The sequence below is a fragment of the Camelus bactrianus genome, chromosome 6 (genome assembly GCF_048773025.1).
Source record: "Camelus bactrianus isolate YW-2024 breed Bactrian camel chromosome 6, ASM4877302v1, whole genome shotgun sequence".
Classification (NCBI taxonomy): Eukaryota; Metazoa; Chordata; class Mammalia; order Artiodactyla; family Camelidae; genus Camelus; species Camelus bactrianus.
In genome coordinates, this window is record NC_133544.1 from 43,254,644 (window position 1) to 43,273,436 (window position 18,793).

Sequence of the window (18,793 nt, forward strand, 5' to 3'; positions counted from 1 at the left end):
CGATGCTGGGCATTTGGAATGGGATAGATGGTAAAGTACTGAGGTAATATATCCAGTGTCAAATTGCCTATTTTCATAATTCCCACATCCATTAACTTTCCACCATTTCAAGTAGGAGCCAGTTGGGAGAAGGATGGAAATAAGGAACATAAAACAAGGCAGGCTCTGTAATCCTCCATCTCCCACGTTATAAGGCCCAGTTAGAGTGGAAGTCAATGATCAAGGACCCTCGCCCCGCTGCCACTCCCAAGCTAGAGGGGGAAAGTGCTGACTTGAACAGATTTCAGTCATAGTACCGTCCTCTTCCTCTTTTCCTCTCTCCCCTTCTCTCATTTGTTCATCGTCCATTCAGTCATTTATTGTCTGCTACAGCATTGATGAGGACAGACACAGAAACTGCCCTCAAGGCGTTTACAGTTTTGCGGGAAATACAGGGGAGTAATCACAGTTATTAACACGGTGTGGTACTGGCTCGGTGGGGGTGGGGTGGGGATGAGGGTGGGGTGGGGTGTGGGTCGCTTAGCGCAGGCGTCTTCCCGGCGGACTCTGCCAGAGCTGCGTTTTTCACTACTTGCAGGAGTTTGCAGTCGTGCAGGCCTCCTCTCCCGGCAGAGGAACGTGCAGAGACCGTCGCCCACTGTCGGAACAGCTCCTCCCGGGCCCCGAGGGCCGCCCGCCCGGGCCCTTCCCCGCAGCAAGGACGGCGGTCTGTCCCGGAGGGAGGCCGGGACGCGGCGGCCCCGCCCAGGCCGGTCTGGGGCGGGGGCCGGTTCCCATAGGGATCGCGGGCCGGCTGGCGGCGACCGAGCGGCACGAGAGCCGGCGAGGCGCGAGCGAGGTCAGGCCCGGCAGCCGCGGCGCCGTGAGTCCCGAGCGAGGAGAGAGGCGCGGGCCGGGCCTCCACGTGGCGCTGCTCGAGGATGCGCGGCGCGGGCCCGGGCGCGGGTGGGAAGCCGCGGCGGCGCTGCCGGGTCTCCTTGTGGCGGCTGCGCGGCGGCGGCGGCGGCGGCGGCGGCGGCGGCGGCAGCGGCGGCGGCGGCGGGGCGGGAGAGGGGGCCCCGCGGGGCCGGCGGCGGGACGGCGCGGCCCTGCTCCCCGCCGAGCTCCGGGTCCGCTCGGGAGGCGCCGGGCGTCCGGGCGCGGGGCACCTGGCAGGCCGGGCTCTCCCCTCCCGCCCCGGGCTCGCCGCCGCCCCCGCGGGGAGCCGGGCGGTGTCTTCTTGCTGAAGGGAAACGAGACCCGATATTAGAACCGGGGAAGCCCTTAACCTTCCCGGTCTTCCAGCCAGCTCATGTGTCTTAGATCGGATGAGCTGAACATTAAAAAGATAGTCTTACAACTCGGTTCGTTTTAGGATGACAGGTTACATTTTAACTTGCACGGTGTATAACAGACGATTAAACTTGGGTTACCGAAGGCAGCTAACTCTAAAATCTAGGCTGTCATCCCTGATCGCGTGGCCGCTGCCGAGGGGCGAGGCTTTAAGGGAATGGGTCTGTTAGTAATTCTTTACAAGTGCCATTGTTCTGTTCTAGGTCCTAGGTCCTTGACAAAGACCCATAGTTGAGCGGGGCTCTGGTGCAGTCTGGTCCTGCCAAGATTTAATCAGCGACATTTTTAAACTATGTGAAGACCTATTTTAAGAAGATTTATTCTTCTGTGATGGAGAAGTATGAAAAAATTGGGAAAATCGGCGAAGGATCCTATGGAGTTGTTTTCAAATGCAGAAACAGGGACACGGGTCAGATTGTGGCCATCAAGAGGTTTCTGGAATCAGAAGATGATCCTGTCATAAGGAAAATCGCCCTTCGAGAAATCCGCATGCTCAAGGTAATGAATTCTTTCAGGGACTGAAAAAATGAAACTGGGTCGTGTTATGTTAAATAAATGCCTTGAGATGTGGTTACATCTCTTTCCTTCATGGACTTTTGTCCTCAGTGACACAAATAGGATGTCTGTGCACAAGTCACCAATTATATAATGAGTTAGAAAGCGGAGCCCCAAATGCGGGGAAATGTATTCACTTTCAGAGATGCTGTGAGGTATTTTGTTTTTCTTCCCAGTGGCTGCTTTTCCATGTCACCTGTAGATCTGGTTCTTCAGGAGCCATCAACTTTGCTAGTACAGTAACTTCCCACAACTCAAGTCTGCTAGCATTCATGACTTTTAAGCTTCTAGGCTATCTTCTAATAACACTCTCAGTCTGCGAAGAGAATTAATCATTCATCTGTTTTCAGACTGTTGGGAAGCTGACAGGTTTTCTTCTCACATTTAGCTACTGCTGAGCATCACAATGTCTTGTCTCTAGACTGATTTTTCTTAAAGAAGTGAAATGATCGTTTTAAAAATGTTCTCTAGTTAATTCTAGGAGGCCATATCAGAGGTAGGGGGAAAGTTGTTTATTAGAAGCTGAAAGTATTTTTTTCCTGTCATGGAAATGAAGAAGGAAAGTATTTTTCCTTCTTTTCTTAATTTCTGTAAGTATGAAACCCAAATCCTACCCTACGTAGAATGCGACATGTAATGAACACAGTGGGATTAACTTTCACAGTTCAGGTTGGTTTGAAACAGTGAGGGCCCCTGGGTTCTGACGTGTATAACTGCCTATACAAGGAAAGAGCAACCTCGTGGGAGAGGAGTGGAACATCCAGGGGATTTTTCTCTCACCTTTGCTTCTCCGTTTTCTCCAGGCCTCTCCAAAAGTCTCCTTTCCCCCATGAATCTAGTGCATGGGGTTATTGCGATAAGGACCCTGAGTGGGATGTAGTGGGCTTTGGATAAATTCTAATGAGTGGGTAATAGGAAAACGTTCTGTTTTTGGGTTTAGGACATTTTTTTCCTAGCAGGATGTTGTCAGTTCTGGGAAGGCCCCTTCCAAAGCCCCAGTGAAGTGCTCCCTGACGAAGGAGCGAGACCAGCAGTGTTTGCCATCCCACTGCCTGGGTGTCCCGCCCTTCCCCCTCCACGCAGGGACAGGGTCTCACCCTTTCTCTGGGGCTTGTGGGCGTTTTTCACTTTCTCAGGCCTTCCGTAGAGAAGGTGAGAGTTGTATTTTGAAGGGTTCGTTTACTCCAAAGGAAAGACAGTCTGTTTCTAGTGGAGAGAGACTCTTTTTCCTATTCTGAAGGTCACCTGTGAGTGCCTCTCTGAAACCTCTCACTATTCTTTAGCAATACTGTGTTTACAAGGTTAGTCCCTGAATTAATTCACTTCCTTCAGGATGGGGACCTTGCTTCTGTATCAACCGCTTGGCATATAATACGCCTCCAATAAATGTTATTGTTGGATTGAAAAAAAGATGTTAACAAAATAAGCTCTTAGGAAGGGTAGGTGTTGCCACTAAGTTAGGAAGTCAGATGTGGTCTCTTGAATAGCTGAACATTGATGTCCCCTGAAGGATAGAGTTGTGTGCACAGGAGCCTGGTTTCAAAGCTCACAGCAAACCATCCCCCAAAATCAAGTGCACAGCTGTAGACTCCCCTGATCCATATGAGGTGATGGGGCTAGATTATGGGTCGAGCCTGTCCCTTCAAAGCCCTGACTTTTCGAATTCTGCAATATTTCTGACACATAATGGATGCTTAAATATTTGCTGAATAAATGAATTGAGGGTTTGTTCAATGAAATCATGTTTTCTCCATTTTTCTATTCAGTAAATATTTGGGGGGGCCCCTTGTGCCTAAAACAATATTTATACAAAGTTGTACATCCTGTCTTTCAGACGTTTAACTGGTGGAAGATGAATTTCCCTACAGCTCTCACTCCCGACAGACTGGTTCCCAAAGGGCACAGCCTGTGTCATTCACCTTGTGGCCCCATGCTAGGCACAAACCCTCTAGATAAAGTGTTTAGAGGCATGCTTGAACTAGACTTTGAAATGTTTGGGGAGACACGGAATGAGAGATAAGGCATTCAGAGCAGACAGTCTCTCCTAAGAAGAGGTACGTAAGTGGAAAGCAATATATTGAGAGAACACAGGTAATAAACCCAAAGTCATAGCCAGGATGCCTGCTGGTTGCTGACAGGAAGGGAGAAGAGAGAAGAAAAGGAAGCCAGCATCCAGAGGAGGGGATGTGAGGAATTTCCTGGAATACAGGTGTGGCCCTGGGATAAATGATGGTTAGCACATAGCTGCATCTTGGTCCCAGGTGGCCTTTGGTGTTTAGAGCTTGCCCCTAGGGGACATGTTATCCCTGAGAACAGGAAACTGGTGAGGTCTAGGCTGGTGTTTTAGGGTCCCATCTGAGCTGCATCCAAGCAGAGCTCCAGAGCCCGTGGAAGGGCAATACTAAACTGGGAGCCAGGTGTGGTTCTGTGGGCCCAGGTTCAAGGGCTCAGGGGCTCAGTGAGTGTGAGTTGCTAGGGTTTCCTTCCCCACCCTTTGCAGAACTCGGGCTGTTAATGACCCCTGCTAAGGTCAGGAACTAGGCAGACTGAGGCTGAAGGTACCTCAGTGACCTTAGCAGGTGAGAACAGGCAGGGGCTGACCCCCAGACCACTCCTATTATGATAAGAAAAGCAAGAAGGGTAGATTAGGACCAGATGTAGAAGACTTCCACTGCCAGGCCTAGGAGTTTGGCTTTCTCCTGAAAAGAGGGAAGCCAGCCAAAATGTTTTTATTAGAAAGTTGTCACTTGCAGATTTTTGAATTTCCTGAACCAATAAAATTAAAAAAAAAAATTTTTTTTTTTACAGATTGGGTGGTTAGCATTTTAAAAAACCAGTTTGTCACCATCACTTCATAAAAGAAGGGTGTTTCAATATTTTTTTAAAAACTAGGAAAGACACAATTTTAGGAGAAAAGCACAGTCTTCCTGAGAGTAGTTGACAACTAAAAACATCTGTGTGTGTGTGTGTGTGTGTGTGTGTGTGTGTGTGTGTGTGTATACATTCTCTGGGTGTGTGTGTGTGTGTGTGTGATATCAATGCCCTTATTTTTCTCATTTCACTGTCCCTTGATGAAAATGGAGATACTTGTTTTCTGCAGTCTCATTCTCATGAAAGTTAATACTGTATCTGGAAACAGCAGGACTCCCCAGATCAGATGATGTCCCAGTTATAGGATCTATATCTGATACAATGAAATACTAATACTACAAAAGAACTGAATGGTCCCTTGGATTTTATATTATAATAGAATTTGGCCTGTACCTATCCTCAGAGAATTCCTTGTGTGTATGTTTGTTTTGTTCTTTGCTTTTTGTTTTAAATTGAAAGATAGTTGATTTATAATGTTGTGTTAGTTTAAAACCATTTATTTAACAATTTAAAGCAACTGCTAATAGTTGCTATTGGACTGTTAAAAATTATAGTTGTTTCCATTAAGCAGATAAGGTCATGGGAGTGAATTGTCCAGTAGTCAACTGCATAATTGTCAAGGCAGCACATCTACAGTGTTTACCACTCTTGATGTGAAAGTATACGTGAAGATGTGACTGTCCATCAGTAAATGCTTTTGAAGATGATTATTATTACCAAAAAGCATTTTTTTCTGAAAATTTAAAATACTTTTCAAACAGCATTATTTCTTGCCATTTTGGGGGGAAAGAGAAGTGTGACACATTTTTATGAGACCAGTTCAGTATTTGTACTAATAAACTGCTTCCTAAGTTAAATATAATTCACTCTTCACCAAGAGGTCCTGCTGCAGTCAACCGTTTAATGTTTTAATTTTGAATCTTATTTTTTCCAGTGTACAGAATTAGACTTTTAGAAAAATAAACAGTTGCCCCAGTTAAAATTAGTCAGTTCATACTCGACTCTAAGAACAAATTAAGTACCATTCTAGTGACAGTAATAAAATTATACTGCAGTACCAGAGCTCGAAGCACCCATCCTGCTCTTTCTCAGACTCACTTTCCATTGTGGCAAAGAACAAGAAGGAAGTAACTTCAGTCGGTGTTTTTGATGAGACACCTGTGTGCGAGATAGTTGACATGTGTTCTTCATTTGGCAAGTTTTTACAGAACTCCTGCCGTGTACCAGGCACTGTCCTTGGCTCCTGTCCTCACAAATAAGTAGAGACTAACAGTAAACAAATGATTATACATCAAGTGGTGAAATATGAAGCGGGGTAAAAGGGTAGAAGGTGATGGAGGGGCTTGGTTTTTTATATAGTGTCATTAGGAAAAGCCCTTCTGATGAATGAGTTTTGGAGACCAGAGGAAACACGGAAGGGTGACTCCTGCAGCTACTCAGGGGGAAAGCATTCTGGGTAGAGGGAATAGTAAGACAGAGGCCCCAAGGCAAGATTACACGATGTGTTCTAGGGGCGTTCTGGTGTTTTTCTAGAGGAGCAAAGAGATGAGCGCATCTCGAGCAGAGTAAGCGAGGCTGAGAGTCATAGGAGATGAATTCAGAGAGACAAGGATGTCAGACCTGAGGGCTTTGTGGGCTATGGTAGGGGCTGTGGGTTTTACTTTGAATGAGATGGGAGCCATCAGATGGTTTTGAGCAGAGGGACGCCTGGGCATGACTTACATTCTAAGAGGACTCCTCTAACTGCTGGTTGCTCCAGCTCCACGGACAGGAAGATCCTTTAGAAGGCTGTTGGTGTGATCCATGTGTGATGTGATGGGATGTGGGTCAGAGTGGCAGCGGTGGAGGTGGTCAGATTCAAGATTTATTCTGAGAGAAGAGCACATAGGAATCTGATGTTTGGATGAGGAATCAAGAACAACCCCAAAGTTCTCGACTTGAATAGCTGGAAGAACGAAGAGATGATTGACTGTGACAGGGAGACCCGGGTGCAGATCCAGGGGAAAGGAAGTCAAGAATTTTGCTTTGGATATGTTATGTTTGAGGTGCAAATCCAAGGAGACTGTCAAGTGGACAATGGGATGCACAAGTCGGGCATTCAAGGAGAAGTCCAGGTTGGAGATGTGAAGTGGGGAGATAGCAGCATATGGCATGTAAAGCCATGAGGTTTAGATACCCCCAGCATGCTATCACTGTGGGGGAGAGACCTCAGCACCTGGAGGTCGGGAAGCTGGGGGACCAGTGAAGGAGGCCAGAGGAGGTGATCTCGAGGCAGGCAAATCCCAAGAGCAATGTTCTTAAAAGCTGAGTCAAGAAAATGTTTTAATAATGAGGGGGATGGCCAGTGGTGTCAAAGGTTACCACTAGTACAGACTTACTGTTGGCTTTGAAAACATGAGAATCATTTGAGATCCTGACAAGAGCTGTTTGGGTAGAGCGGTAGGAATGAAAGCTTTATCAGAGGATGCAGGAGAGGGTGAGAAGAGCAAAATGCAGACAGTGACAGAGGCAACTCTTTTGAGGTGTTTTATTATAAAAGGGAGCTAAGAAATGGGGCAGTATGTGCCTAGAAGGATGTGGTGTTGAGAGTTTTTGAAGTTGTTGTTTTTAATATGGGAGAAATTCACATGCTAGTGGAAGGAGAGAGTTCCTGGTGCTGGGACTTTGAGTGACTAACATGGACCATGACCAAAAATAGCTATTATAGGATAATAGAAGGCCAGTTCATGGACCAGCTAGGAGATTAGACTGCCTTTTCTTCTATTTGGAACATTGCTAGGTTCTTTCCATATATTGTCCTTAATCTTTTTGGAGCAGGACCCACAGCTGTCTTAAAGCTATTGGCATAGAACTTCTTGCACCAGGGTGTATCGCATCTGATTTGCATATGACCCATGAACCCTTCAGGAAAGAATTCAACCGCTTTCCATAACTAGGGTTCAAGCATATAAAGATATTCTGGATAGGAGGTGGGATGGTGACATGACAGAAGCCAGGTTACAGAGAGAGGCAAAGTCCCTGAAAGGAAATCCCCTTAAATCAAGAAGTCTGGCGTCACAGACCCATGTTGGGAAGTGGGCGCTGTTTCTGCATAAAGTAGGTGGCTGTACTTGAACCCAGTCCAGCCCCTCTGGGGAATATCTGTGTGTCCAGCAAGAAAAGAACTGTGTGGCTCAAAACAAACATGAGCCAACCAACCCGGAATAATTGTATTACTAAGGTCTCAAGCCTCTGTGCTGCTGGACCTTGTCTCTTTGGGATGCAAGTGGTAGAATTATTGGAAGAGGAACCAAGGAATTCCAGCCAGCAGCTATGAGGTGCCTGGGCAGACGATGGGCAGTGTGGCAGGTGGTACAGGGGCCTTAGAGTAGACCAGACCAACATCGGTCAAGGCTGTGACTATCTCCCTCCAGAAGATGAGAAAAGCAAGAGCAACAACAAGGGGAAGGAATTCTGTTGCCGTTTGGTAACCCTGTGGTCTTGGGTGCAGTGCCAAGGATCGTTACTAGGCTGCAAAACTACACTTGTAACAACCTTAGAAGGTGGGTATTGTTATCGGGTTTACAAACGGATTTACAATGATTAATGATTTGCTGTGGCCTCCTGGTTAGTAAGCTGGGATGCAGACACAGTTCTGTCTGTCCCCACATCCATGCCCTGCTGCTCCCACACGTCAGAACCATCATGTTACACCAAACGCTGTACTCTTAAGTCCCCCAGTGACTGCTCCTCGGGGTGTATCCTGCCCTTGCCTCTGGCAGGGCCTGAGACTCGTGGCTTTCATGGAAGCCTGGGATTCTTGCTGGAATAGCAGTTCTTTCCAGTTCTTATTCCATAACCCTGGAGATTATTTTAGTAGGCAGAAAGTTATGGTTTGCTATCAACAAAGTTGAGCATGGGGGAAAATGTCCATTTAAAACTTTACTGTAAACATTACAATAAAGTTCATGCATTCTTAATGAGAACAGTGTCACCCCACAAGAGGATAAATATTGGTTCTTGGCAGTTGGGGGGGTCCTAACTTTTTCATTGTATAAAGCACAGATATGCATACAGTACATACAGAAATGCACTGTATATTTGTGGAATTAACATTTCATTGGGAGATGACTAGGAAAAGTTGTGTAGAAAGACTCCTTTGGGTGACAAATACAGAAAAAAAGGTCTACGGGGTATGGGAAAGTGAGGATGTTGAGTGTGTCCTGTGTCAGAAACACACTGTACTTGACTGTAATTAATCATGAACAGCAACCTACCAAGTGTTCAGAGTGTTCCCTGTTTTGCTCAGTAACTCCCAGTAAGGCGGTGGGCTGTGTGACTGCACAGGGACAGGCGCCACAGTTGGGAACTGCAGTTTCTGCTCGGTGTCAAAGCCGTGGGGTGACTTTGCAAGCTCCAGTGCCTCTTGGAGCCCTGCCCACCTGGTCACTGTGATGTATGTCTCTGTTTGGCATTGCTGCGCTGACTTACTACCGAGGGGAGCAGAGTGTTCTTGGGACAGATATCTAACAGAGGTCAAGCAGCCTTCAGGGTGCAAGGGCAGGAAAGTTGAGGGGCAAAGAGAGCAGTGGCAAAGGAGAGAGAAAGGCACAGGTGGGGACGCAGAAGGGTGGGGCTAAAACACGAATGCTGGTACCAAGGGGAGGTGTGGTAGGTGAAGACTTCACAGGGTCTCCCCTGTTTTGAAATATCAGATCAGAAACACTGCTGGGCAAATTACCATCCTGGTGACGGTGACATGCTGTGGGAAGGACTGTCAAGGTTCCTTGTTTTTCAAAGCACTGAGTGCTGAATCCCATGTGTTCTTGTGCCAGGTCCCATTCCATGGAATGCTAAACACCATGTCAGTGCTCCCTTGCACAAGGATCTAATCAGAGTGGTCATACTTTCTAAAGGCTTCTGCTCCCGCAATATTGGTTGAAGGAATAATGCCCCAATATTCATTGAATAGTACTTCCCAACTCAGTAAAAGTCTAAATGGGAAATCCTGTGACATCTTTAAGAATCTAGTCCTGCTGTTGCTAATCGGTGCCGTTTTAGGTCCCTTCTCTTCATATTGCTTAGTTGGCTTATTGAAATGGATTAGTAACATACTTCTGTTAATTGTTTTAACCATGCTCAGCATTCTCTGTTATGGTATATAGGAGATTACAAACTTAGATGTCTGTGGGGTATTGCACGGGTAACATGAACAAGTGATGCAGGCTGAATGCAAGACAAGATGGAGCAGTGGGGACTAGGGAAGACGAGACTGTCTCAATGGCCACTGCTCAGCTCACAGGCTGCAAGCCCGGGGAGCTAGACTTCTCAGAGTCTTATTTTTAAAAGCCAGAAATCAGAATTTTATATCAATCTCCTGGGTTTTCCTCCCACAACTCTTGTTTTGAAAAAATTTGAAAATATAGATAAGAGGAAAGAATAATATAATGACTACCCACATTTTTTTTTTGTTGGAGGTACTAGGGATTGAACCCAAGATCTCGTGCATGCTAAGCATGCGCTCTACCACTGAGCTATACCCACCCCTCTACTTGCATATCTTTAACTAGATTCATTAATCGTTACAATTGTTTCCTTTCTTGTCTCTCTGTCTCTGTCACACACACACATATACTTTTTTGGCTGACGCACATACATCTTTCCTAAGCATGCAGCGTGATTCTCCTAGAACAAAGAAATTTTTCTGTGTAACCACAGAATGATTTCCACATTCAAGAAATTTATCATTGACTCAATACTATTATCTAATATACAGTCTGTGCTCAAATTTCTAACATTGTCCCAATAATACATATATAATGTATTTATTATATATATGTATTTTTTGGCCAGGATCTAATCAGTGAGTATACACTGCATTTAATTGCCATGTCTCTTTAGTCTCCTTTAACTTAAAACGTTTCTCTAACTTTTTAATTCTTTGTTTGGTCTTTCATGGTACAGGCATTTTTGAAGCGCCCAGGTCAGTTGTTTTGCAGAGTGTGCCTCAGCATGAGTCCGACTGTTTCCACGTGCTTTGATGTAGGGTAGATGTTGTTAGGAAGCACACACATGGGTGAGGCTGTGTCCCTCACACTGCTTCTCATCAGGAAGTGCATCATGTCAGTTTGTCCCATAATCGGTGCTCTCAGCTTAAATCTCTTGGTCAAGATGGGTCTGTCATGTTTCTCAATTGTAAGGAAATATTTTCCCCTTTATAATTAATAAGTAGTTTGTGGGGTGACTCTTTGAATCTGTGTGACTACCTTGTCCCCTAACAGCGGTCACTCAGTGATCCTTGCCTAAATCAATTATAATGAGTTATTGTAAAATGATGATTTTTCACCAATTCTTTCTACATTCGTTAGTTACAGTTTTTCTGTAAAAAAGAGCTTTTTTCACCCACCCATCCCCTGCCCCTTATACACACACTTTTTAGTATCACTGTGAATTCTGGATTTTAAAAAATTCAGCATGTTACAAACCATCACTGTCATTCTTTTTGAATCTCAGATTGTCACGCATTTGGCCGCTTGGGGCTCCTGGGACTCAGCTCTTTGTCTGACGGATGCCTGTCATTCCTAGTGTACTTCTTGTCTGTGGGGTGTGACAGAATGTTCCAGGGGCATCCTGCCCCAGCTCTAGAATCAGCCATTTCTCCAAGGAGGCCCGATTCCTTTTAGTGAGAATGGAATGTGACTTTAAAATGTTGACATATAATTTAAAAAAAGATTAAACACCATTCAGCCCAAACAAAACACATCTGCAGACATGTTTGGCCTTCAGGCTCAGTTTGGGACCCTTGGATTTTACAGCTTTCATCACATGCGGATGTTCTCACTAGAGGCTGACAGATCCGACCCCTCCAAGTTCATGGCTAATGTATGTAGATGTTGGGAGTTTATGGAAACTGGTTGTCAGTGGCATGGAGGACAAAGCCGAGCATTCCCTTGTCCACAGTGATGGAAACCAAACAAACCTCCTTATCATCCTCTCTCTGTATTTGTTCAACAAGTGGAGACCTGTTTGATTTTATTTTTGCAAGATAACACACTAACTGCAAATAGTAACAGACTGTTTTATTTTCTCATTAGATTTTTTTGACTTAACTCACAGTGTGTTTATCTAGAAAGATTGTGTTCCTGCCAGGTTGTGAGCACCTAAGTGATAAAGCTGCCACGAGCGTACTTCAGGAACAAAAGAAGCAGAAATCAACAAGCTGGCTCGTTACCTCTGTAAAGATACCGAGTTTGCAGGGAAATTAAGCACATACCAACTATCCGGCAGAGCCCTAAACTCTTCCACACAGCCTGCCACACACCTCGCTCTAGAAAGTAAAGTATCATAGAGCAGGAGGAGGCTGAATAAGGGATTTTCTAGTGGACACTGACAAGAAATATAATTATACCATTGCTTTTTTGCCACTTATTTTTATTTCCAGCAAAAAAAAAAATAGTAGACAATTATGTTACATATGGTTATTATCAAACAGTCAAACCACACTGGAAAATAGTACTTTTTGTGTGGAATGGAAAATGTTTTTAATGGGCTAGGCTTGTGCCTTTCACTTTAAATCGTTTTAATGTTTTTAATTCACCTTTTTACTTGGCAGGATTGATGTTTTAGGCCACAGATTTGCTTTCAACAAGGCATGTTTTCTTGCTAACTGTTAATCTTCTTTATTACTTATTAACTTTAAGAGCACTGTAGTAAAAGTGCTTTGGGGTAAAATTGTCCGGTTGAAAATCTTTGAACCCCATTTCTCTTTTTGTTAGAATAATGAAAGGTGAGTTTCTAAACCAACTGACACTATCAACTGTACATAAAAACCAAGCAGATAACTTGTCTATAACTGTCAGTATATTGCTGCATGAGCTTTTGGCCGTGTCATGGTTAATTGACATTTTGCTTACGTTTGTACTACCACTTCCTTCCTAGTACTTTTCAAAAATTTTATTAGTCAGTAAAGCAGATTGAGCACCTGCTGTTCACATCCTTAGCCTGTGCTGGGCCTTGAGAGGAATGCAGGCGACATCTGAGCCCAGGTCTCTGGCCAGAGGACCAGCCTGGCGAGTTCTGTTCCATCCCTGTTATCTGCAGCAAACCTCAAATAGGTAAACCTCAGGCCCCCCTCCACCTTTCCACCTGTGATTCCGGCTTTTTCAATACTCCTCCCCTCCATACGTCACCTCCTTTCCTTCTCTAGCCTTCTCCACAATGAAGCCATTAGCTAGGGTGTCTGCCACGGGGCTCTTGGCATTTGGAGGAAACGTGGAAACAAGGCAGCTTTCCTTTACCAAAAGAGAGTGTTAATGATTCCTAGCAAACACCATGAGGGGTGTGGAATATTTTCCTCTAGACTGGAAATGGTAATAAAAATTAAATGGCTTTTTAAAATCATGAAAATGGCTTTTCCACCCCACAAATTTGATATATTAACTGGCTTTCTGAAACTAACTTCAAAATATTTGTGTTGGCTTTACAGTATAGTGAAGAGACTTAAAATCATTTAAAACAATTTGCATGATACAGTGATATATGCTTATGTAAGAAAACAAAACGGAAGGCACAGAGAATGTGAAGTGGAAAGAAACCTGCCTTGCCCCCCACTCTCCATTCACCCCCCCAAACAACCTCAGTCTCTCGTGTGTCAGTCCAGAGGGTTCCTGTGCTTATACAAGGACACATATTTCCTTTTAAAAAACAGATAAAAAAGCTGTCATGTTATGTGTACTATTCTGTAATTTCCTTTTTACACTTAAGACAGTGGACCCTTGAACATCATGGGTTTGAACTGTGCATCCCATGTATAAGTTTGAATCCACTTAAACATGGCTTTTTTTCAATAAATATATTGGAAAAATTTTTGCAACAATTGATAAACTTGCAGATGAGCTACGTAACCTAGAAATATTGAAAAAATTAAGAAAAAATTAAGTGTGTCATGAATGCAGAAAATATATGTAGCTGTTAGTCTGTCCATACATAAGGTGAGTGATATTTAATATAAAATTAATAATGTATTAATTTTCTTACTGTCTTATAACTTTGCTTTCAAAGAATTACATTACCGTACAGTATCCCTCTCTCTCCCATAATGGGAGAAACTGCATATCAGCCTATCATCACAAGTAAGTGTTTTTTTTAATGTAACAATGTTTCCAATACTGTATTATGAATATGACTGTAATACTATATGCCATAAACATTTTATACTGATTCATTCATTAGAATGTATGCTAGGCTACCTTGAAGCAATTCTATGGATTATGCAAGGGGACCCTTAGAACATTGCCCATGTGCCATGCCTCCCAGGGTTCTCTCCCACCCTCTGGCACACTTGTGTCTTAATTGGGCATTTAGAGTGCTTGTCATTTCCTGCCCCCCAGGAAGTCCGATTAGCTTGATGTCATCAATGCAGTGGACCAGCCTGATGTTCTGTGGAATGTCAAGATGATCAAGGTCCCTCCGGACTTTTTGTCACAGGGAACCTAGGCCTTGGGCAAGACGATGGATGTGAACTGCTGTCCAGCCCACAAATGTGAACTGATTTGATCCTCCTTACTGACAGGGATTGCAAGGAGTACACTCATGAGATCGGTAGTTCCATGCCAAGTGCCAGAGACTGTAGATCTGTCCCAGGAGAGAGACCATACCTGGCTCAGCAGCTGCACCTGGACCTACGATTTGGTTGAGTTCATAGTTATCTACCAGCTGAGCTGACTAGGGACATGATGGGGACCACCACTCCTGCATCCTCTCAATCTTTGATGGTGGTGCTAACCTCTTCAGTTACTCCTGGGATGCGATTTTGCCTCTGGGTTACTGTTTTGGCCAGAGTTGCATTGCGAGGGTGTGCAATTTCAGGGCTTCTGTTTGGCCCTTTCTGCCATATTGGCTCTTACTTCAAAGCTCATGGAACCCATGTATATCCATCCTAATCCTGTGCTTGGGAGTGGATGAAATAATCTCGAACATGGCTCCGTGGACCCATTAGGTCCACTGGGAGGCATTACTCTAACCTGGGGCCATGATAGCATTTTGAGTCCCCAGATATCAGTGCCACCTCAGACTTTGTAGCCACAGCCTTTGGAAGGTATGGGTATTTCCCTTTCCCCAGCTACTCTGGTGAGTGGCCACAGACCCCTTTGGGAAAGGATTGAGGAGTACTTGTAGTAGCATTGCAGGGTCCTTTGGCAAGGTGACTCAATCAACACCACTTTGGTCTGCAAACTTGACTTAGATCTAGAAACTGGGTGAGGACTGCAGTTTTCCATTCTGACAGTTGATGTCAATCTTCTGCCTGCCATGCCTCCATTTCTTGAAGTCAAATTGCACACCTGCCAGGCGCCCTTCTGTTACACGTATAAGAACTCCATGGTGAGTTCCTATCTGTAATTTGTCCTCAGCACAGATTTCTGGGAGAAAAGGCATCTGGCCTCACTTCCCATAATGGTCAAAATGTCTATTTTGCTGCTCTCAGCACCTGGTCTCAGTCACTCTGGAATCCTATCACTCCCACTGGAACCAGAGAGCCTAATTCCATGGTAGCATCTCCAGCCTACAAATAACAAGCCTGTCCACCCAGCCTACCAAGGACAACCACCACCGAGCTCAAAGATGCCAGGGTTCTCCTTCCCTGTGCCTTCCTTACTGCTTTAGTGGAGGGAGGCTTCTGGCCTCCCATGGAAAGAAAATCCAGGCTTTGTAGTGTCACATAATAGGTCCACTCTAACATTTCCACCTCCTTGAGTTCCCAGACCCCTTCCTCAATATTCAGCCAAGGCCATTCCCGTATCTCCACCACATCTACTGAAAGCCCGAGCTTCAGAGAGCTGTACCAGCCACGTGTTAGAGACCGTCTCCGGGTGTCCCTGTCAGGAGTTAGTCCAACACCCTCAAGATTTCTGCTGTTACAGATGAGCCTGGTCCTGGCAGTTCTTTGAGTACAGTTCTTTCCGCCTGGAGCAAGAAGCACATTGCCCTGCTTGGGCACTGCTGTGACCTCATCCCAGGTGTCGGTCTGTGCGCCCCGGGAGGAGGCGGGGTTAGAACCTAGGCAGGATGTGCAGCATCTTCCTGAAAAGGCACCTGCCTCAGCGAGGTATTTCAGGGTCTCGGAGAGGAAGCATTTCACTTTGGCAAAAGGGCAGAAGTCACTTCTCCCAGCCCAGCGGGTTCAGGGAAATTTGAGAATTTAAGCTTTTCAGGCTCATCATCCTAAATGTCCCTATTCCAGACCCCAGGGTCCCTCTCTTTTCTCACCAGAGCCCTGACGTTGGCATAAGGGACCCGATGAGGTTGTACACTGTCTCGTTTGTATCTCTGCTGCTCTTACAGTCCTGAGCCCGGTTTTAGCGCAGTCTACCCTGTGTCTGCAGGAGAGAAATGTCTCTTTAAATACTGCCGCAGAGGCCTTCAGACTCCTAACCTGAACCTGTCGTTTTTCTCTCTTCTTTTTTTAGCAACACGGGTGTTAACTCATTCAATAGTCCCTGTAGTCACCATGGCCCCAGGCCACTCATGTGCCACTGCTGTTGCCTAAGTCAAACCTGCATGTCATTCAAAACCACCCCTGAAAAACAAAAACAAAAAACCCACCCCTGATGGAAGTCTTCATGATTGTGTGGCTGCAGCATCCCGGGGTGTTCTCTTGCCCCACTTACCACCAGCAGAGGGGTCCTTGTTGCCATCTGCCTGGTAAGATGAATCCAGTTCCAGAATCCCATTCTGAAGATCGGCTGGCTAGAGTCACTTCTGATACCAACTGTCTTAGCCTGTGTACCTCCCAGAGGGTGCAGTCAGGGACAGGGGGTTGTTAGTGGTTTATTTCAGGAAGTGAAATCAGGGAGGCATAGAGGGCAGGAGAGAGGGAAATAGGGAGAAACAGAAAGCCATGTGAGGGACAACAGGGACTCATCATGGGAGGTCTCGGAAGAACTAGAAGACCAGAGGAGCACTTTCCTACCACTTCCTGCCCTGCCGTTGGCCAAGGGAGTGTTAACTCTTGCAAGTTAGAATGGTCCCACCCACATCCCACCCCTCAGCATCCCAGAAGCCCTGGGCAGAAAGCAGGAGATGCAGGGTGCAGCTCAGGTGAGGGTCAAAGCTGGCGAAAGCTGCAGCGACAGTTAAATTAAAGATGGGCTGAAAGGACTGGAAGCAGACACAGGTGGTGACCAAAACCCTGCCTTCCTTGCTGTTCCACAAACTTTCCAGGCAGGATCCCACAGGAGAGCCTTTGGAATGGTAGTTCCTTCTGCAGGGAATGTTTTTCTGGACATCCTCTTGACCCTTGCTTTCTTCAGATCTTTTTCCATTTGTCGCCTTTTCAGTGAGGTGGTCTCTGATCGCCCTGCTTTCAGTTGCACCCTCATTGTGCTGCTGTGCCCTCTGCCTTCTTTCTTTCTCTAAGACTGACCACCATCAGCGTGCTCAAATATAAGCTGCCCGAGAGCAGAGATTTTTGTCCGCTTTGTTAAGTCTCGTAATCCTAGAGCTTAGAATGTCTGGCACAGAGTAGGGCTTAGTGTATGTTTTTGAATAATAATGTATGAAAAAGAATACATGAAAATAGAATTTTAAATTTATTTTTCATATACTTTCTATATTCACACATTTTAATAAAATTACTTGGTAGCTTCTATTTTCATGTATTTTTTTCTGTGTCTGTAGTCTGCTGGGCTGATGATGATGGTAGTGGTGGTGGTGGTGGTGGTGATTACAGGTGCTTTATTGGAAATTTAACCATCTCGGAAAGCAAGTTAACCCAACTGGCTTTTTCCCTTGGTGATTTTAAAACAGTTACAGCTCTGTATGAACATGAAAGCCATTTTATCTAGTTTAAAAAAAAATCCCTTTTGATTTCTGATTAGAATTGCATTACGTCTACATATTATTTTTTAGAATTGACCTTTTTATGATATAAATTCTTCACGAGTATCATTTTATCAGGACCATACTTGTACTTCCAAAGTCCTTAAATGAGATAAAGGTGAAATTTAGAGCTTTCTTTCTGAATCAAAAGCAAAATTGGGTACTGTTGCCATGAACTCATATTGAGTTGCATGATTTAGTTGAGAGCATTCATCCCAGTGAGAAGGAAAGAATGAGAGGAAATATGAAAAACCTTGAGTTTTTTCTCTGTTTCTTATTTAGACAAGCTCTAAACCTTGCTGAGTCTCCAGCCCTTGAGAGTGTTATAATATGCTGATCTGGGAATCCTTGCAAAGTACCCAGGATTAATTATTACAAAGGAGGGGGACATCACCTTTCTCCACTCTGGGTGAATGTTAACTGATAAAAGATTCCTGCAAAGGTGTCTGTGTAACAGAGGCCAAGACTCAGGTTCAAAAATTGTAAAGGCTTGTGACAAACATTTTACCATGACAGTTCCCACTTTCTAAACTTTAATCCCTGTTCTTTTGTTATTTAGCCACAAACTTGTTGGAGAAGAAGAATGTTTTTAAAAGGAAAACAGGATATGATCATTAAGAAGTGGTCTGTTATTTTTCTCTAAAGCACAGGCAGTATAAATATCTGCCCTCCCCTTCCCCACACCATTCTCCCCACTAAGAACATAGACCAGAGAATCCTTGGCCCTTGGGGATAGGAGAGACCACAGATGTAATGGTCTGCACACTGGTCAACCCAGAAACGTGACCACCAAGGAGTCCCTAGGGTAGAGGTCACAAACAGGGGCCAGGCAGGTAGGGGAGAAATGATTCATTTGCATAATATATATTTTTAAATTTTTTATTTTTTAAAATTTGCAGGGGAGGTAGTTAGGTTTATTTATTAATTTTTTTTAATGGAGGCACTCAGGGTTGACCCAGGACCTTGTGCATACTAAGTATGCACTCTACCACTGAGCTATACCCTCCCCCTAATATATTTTTTATTTATCTTAAAATATGCAGTTATTTCTACTGCTTGTACATTCTCCCACTTTTGATGGAAACGTGCACATTAAATATCTCACTTATAACTTTAAGAAAATTAATAATGGAAGAGTGATGATAAAGGGCAACTTTTACTTGGCCTTAGGGGCAGGGAG

General features: G+C 44.8%; 1 protein-coding gene across 8 annotated transcripts in view; it reads left to right on the forward strand.

Moving 5' to 3' along the window:
* The first annotated feature begins 512 nt into the window (after window positions 1-512).
* Window positions 513-18,793, forward strand: part of CDKL1 (cyclin dependent kinase like 1) — a 50,987-nt gene continuing 32,706 nt past the window's right edge. For 5 of the 8 annotated variants that reach the window (XR_012507531.1, XM_074365561.1, XM_074365558.1 and 2 more), the window contains exons 1-2: window positions 513-862; window positions 1,536-1,830. Coding sequence is in view for 7 of the 8 variants with exons in the window: in XM_074365561.1 (XP_074221662.1) it covers window positions 1,663-1,830 (168 nt within the window). In the remaining variant the exon portion in view is untranslated. Of the gene's footprint in view, window positions 946-1,036; window positions 1,344-1,535; window positions 1,831-18,793 lie in introns of those variants that run through there. The other 3 variants (XM_074365560.1, XM_074365559.1, XM_045504348.2) reach the window with 3 other exon arrangements.